This window comes from Photinus pyralis, unplaced genomic scaffold, assembly GCF_008802855.1.
Source record: "Photinus pyralis isolate 1611_PpyrPB1 unplaced genomic scaffold, Ppyr1.3 Ppyr1.4_LG4, whole genome shotgun sequence".
Lineage (NCBI taxonomy): Eukaryota > Metazoa > Arthropoda > Insecta > Coleoptera > Lampyridae > Photinus > Photinus pyralis.
Window position 1 is genome coordinate 49,215,065 of NW_022170511.1, and position 3,234 is coordinate 49,218,298.

General features: G+C 38.8%; 1 protein-coding gene across 1 annotated transcript; it reads left to right on the top strand.

Moving 5' to 3' along the window:
- Nucleotides 1-1,123: 1,123 nt before the first annotated feature.
- Nucleotides 1,124-3,031, top strand: LOC116169214. Its single transcript, XM_031485242.1, has one exon. The coding sequence runs from the start codon at nt 1,124-1,126 to the stop codon at nt 3,029-3,031; it is 1,908 nt and encodes a 635-aa protein (XP_031341102.1).
- Nucleotides 3,032-3,234: the final 203 nt, after the last annotated feature.

Sequence of the window (3,234 nt, forward strand, 5' to 3'; positions counted from 1 at the left end):
ACCTACCATGCCTTTGCTGATGCTTATAGATGTGTTACTAAGATTTGTTTCTGTAAATCCTCGCCATTAGGTACCTACCTGATTAAATAACTCTTTTGCAAATTTAAAGACATTCCTAATTTGCGGAAACCTATTTGCATTTAAAAAGGGTAGAGTTAAAATCGATAAATGTAAATTGTTGACGTTACCATTGAATAAAAAATTATTTTTATTCAATGCGATTGTGGGTACGCCTTTGTAGGTATATTCAATGTGTTTAGTCATATTTGGATGGATATTTATATTTATGTTTAATGTTAAAAAGGCAAGCACGAATAGTTGTAATAGTAGGCTTGTAATGTTATGTCAGTTTGAAATTAAAAATAAAATACTCAAAAACGCTTGAGTTCAACATGGTCCTTCGAGCAAGATTAATCAGTTAATGTAATAACAAATTGGTACGGAAAAGAGCGGTGTAAATTAGCTACTGTTGGTACATTTTAATTAGTACGGTTAAACTCATATTGCGGTTTGCAAGTGGATTTTAAAGTTACCTACAGTACACAAGGGGGTATTAGTAAATTGCGGTGCATCGGATTTCTTACACATTTCACTAATACTAACTTTCACGGACATCGTTGAATTGCACATCGGACGGAAGGAAGAATCTCAGAGTAAGTGACTTCCAATTAGTTACCATCTTACATTACTTACAATACAATTCATTCAAACATCAAACATGCCTCATACAGACGGAATTGATGATATCAACGCTGATAATGCACGTGAAATTCGAATTTTAGTGGGAAAACGTGCTACGCTTAAAGGAACTTTTACAAAGTTCAAAAATTGGTTCGCGAAATTAACGGATAAACAAGGACTTACGGACACTCAGATTAATCAATTAAAAATGCGACTAGAATTACTTCGAGTTACGTTTAGTGAATTTAATCTTATACAACGTGAAATCGAAATGCTTGATCGAACCATTGAATAAAAACCACATTTATTCAATGATCGAACTGAGAACCAACGGAAACAGGGTGAAGAATTCGAAATTCTTTACTTTGATCTGGCTGCGGAATCGGAAACAATAATACAACGGTATGAAACTAATAAAAGTAAAGAAACTCTATCTTCGGAAATGCAATTGAACAATAGTGCTTCGCAATCTTCATCAACTCATCAAGTGAAATTGCCTACGATCCACTTACCTACATTTGAGGGCGCTTTTGATCAATGGATAAAATTCCATGATACATTCCAGTCAGTTATCCATAACAACGAAAGCATTACCAGCATCCAGAAATTTCAATATTTAAAAGGATGCTTAACGGGCACGGCATCGGAAACTATCAAGTCACTACCAATCAGCGCGTCGAACTACGAGGTAGCGTGGGAGAGGCTTTGCAAGAGGTTTCATAACAAGAAGCTCATTGTTGAAAATCATTTGAAGGCATTATTCGGGCTAGGACAGGTTAAGAAGAATTCACATGTATCCCTAAGAGATCACTTGGACAAACTTTTGAACAACGTGCAGGCATTAGGAGTACTGGCACATCCCACCCTAGATGACATGTTGGTCTACATAGCGGTATCTAAATTAGACTCATTTACCAGGGAAAAATGGGAAGAGGCCACGGTAAACATCGATTTTCCAACTTTCGAGCAACTGACGGAGTTTATGCAGGAACGCTGCAAAATACTAGAATCTAGAACAATAAAGGAGCCAATTAATCAGTCGAACATATCTCGGGATCAAGGAAACACTAAACGCGTAGATCGTGGCACGCCTCAGAAATCTAAAATATCGTTCACAGCCGTTCATCCTTCATGTTCGCAGTGCCAAGGGGAACATTATCTTTCTAATTGTGATCAATTCACAAGATTGCCGGTAGAAGAAAGATTTAACATTGTAACAAGGTCCAAATTGTGTATTAACTGTTTGAGACCTAATCACTTGGCGCGTTTCTGTCGCAGTTCGAGATGCAAGAGGTGTAATGGGAAACACCACACCACATTACATAATCACGACCACACCTCTGCGGTCGAAAAGGTGCGTTCAACACAACCAGCAGGAAACATATCGGCTACAGCAGCAACACACACTCAGGAACACGAAATTGAATCATACTTGTCGCATTCGGAAAAGGTATTTCTTGTACGTTGTAATGAAGTACTTTTATCAACTGCCGTGGTAGATGTTGAGAATGCGCAAGGAAAATATGAATCTTGCAGAATACTGTTGGACAGTGCAGCGCAGTCTAATTTCATCACTGAACGTTTTGCGGAAATGTTACGGTTAAAACGGGAAGATGTACATATTCCCATTGTGGGTATAGGAAATTGCAACACAAAGGTAAATCAACGAGTGAGTACGATCATGAAATCGCGAACAACTGAATACAAGATTAAAATAAGCTTTTTAGTAATACCAAATATTACAAGTAGACTGCCTTCGGTGGACTTTTCTGCTCGCATTATTTCAATACCGGACAACATCATATTAGCTGATCCACACTTCAGTCAAGCGCGACCAGTTGATGCATTGCTTGGTGCGGAAATATTCTGGGAATTAATTTGCATTGGGCAGATAAACGTGGCATCGCATTCGAAACTTCGGCTACAAAAAACATTGCTAGGGTGGGTGATATCTGGACAAGTGCCATTGAGGATTACAAATGATCGCACTGCCCACGTTGTAAGGGCTTGTTGTGCAACTACCGATCTAAACCTAAAAATTCAACGAAAAGATCCCATTTGGTCGCCAGATGAAAAGTTCTGCGAAATTCATTTCTCTCAAGAGACGAGAAGGGGCATAGATGGTAAATTTATAGTTTCATTTCCATTTAAGTCGTCAATTCAAAACTTGGGAGATTCAAGGAGTATGGCGCAAGGGCGATTTATGGCGTTAGAACGGCGGCTCCAAAGGCAGACTTCACTTAAGGATCAGTACGAAGAATTTATGCAAGAATACATCAATCTTGGCCATATGTCGGAAGTATCGGAAACTACAACGAAGAAGAGTATTTTCTTCCTCACCATTCGGTAATCAAAGAAGCGAGTTTAACTACCAAGTTACGGGTTGTCTTTGACGGATCGGCAAAGACGACAACTGGCATTTCATTAAACGATATACTGCCAGCTGGTCCCACCATACAGGACGATTTATTTTCCATTTTATTACGGTTCAGGCTCCACACATTCGTGATAACAGCGGGCGTGGAAAAAATGTATCGTCAAGTATGGGTCAAG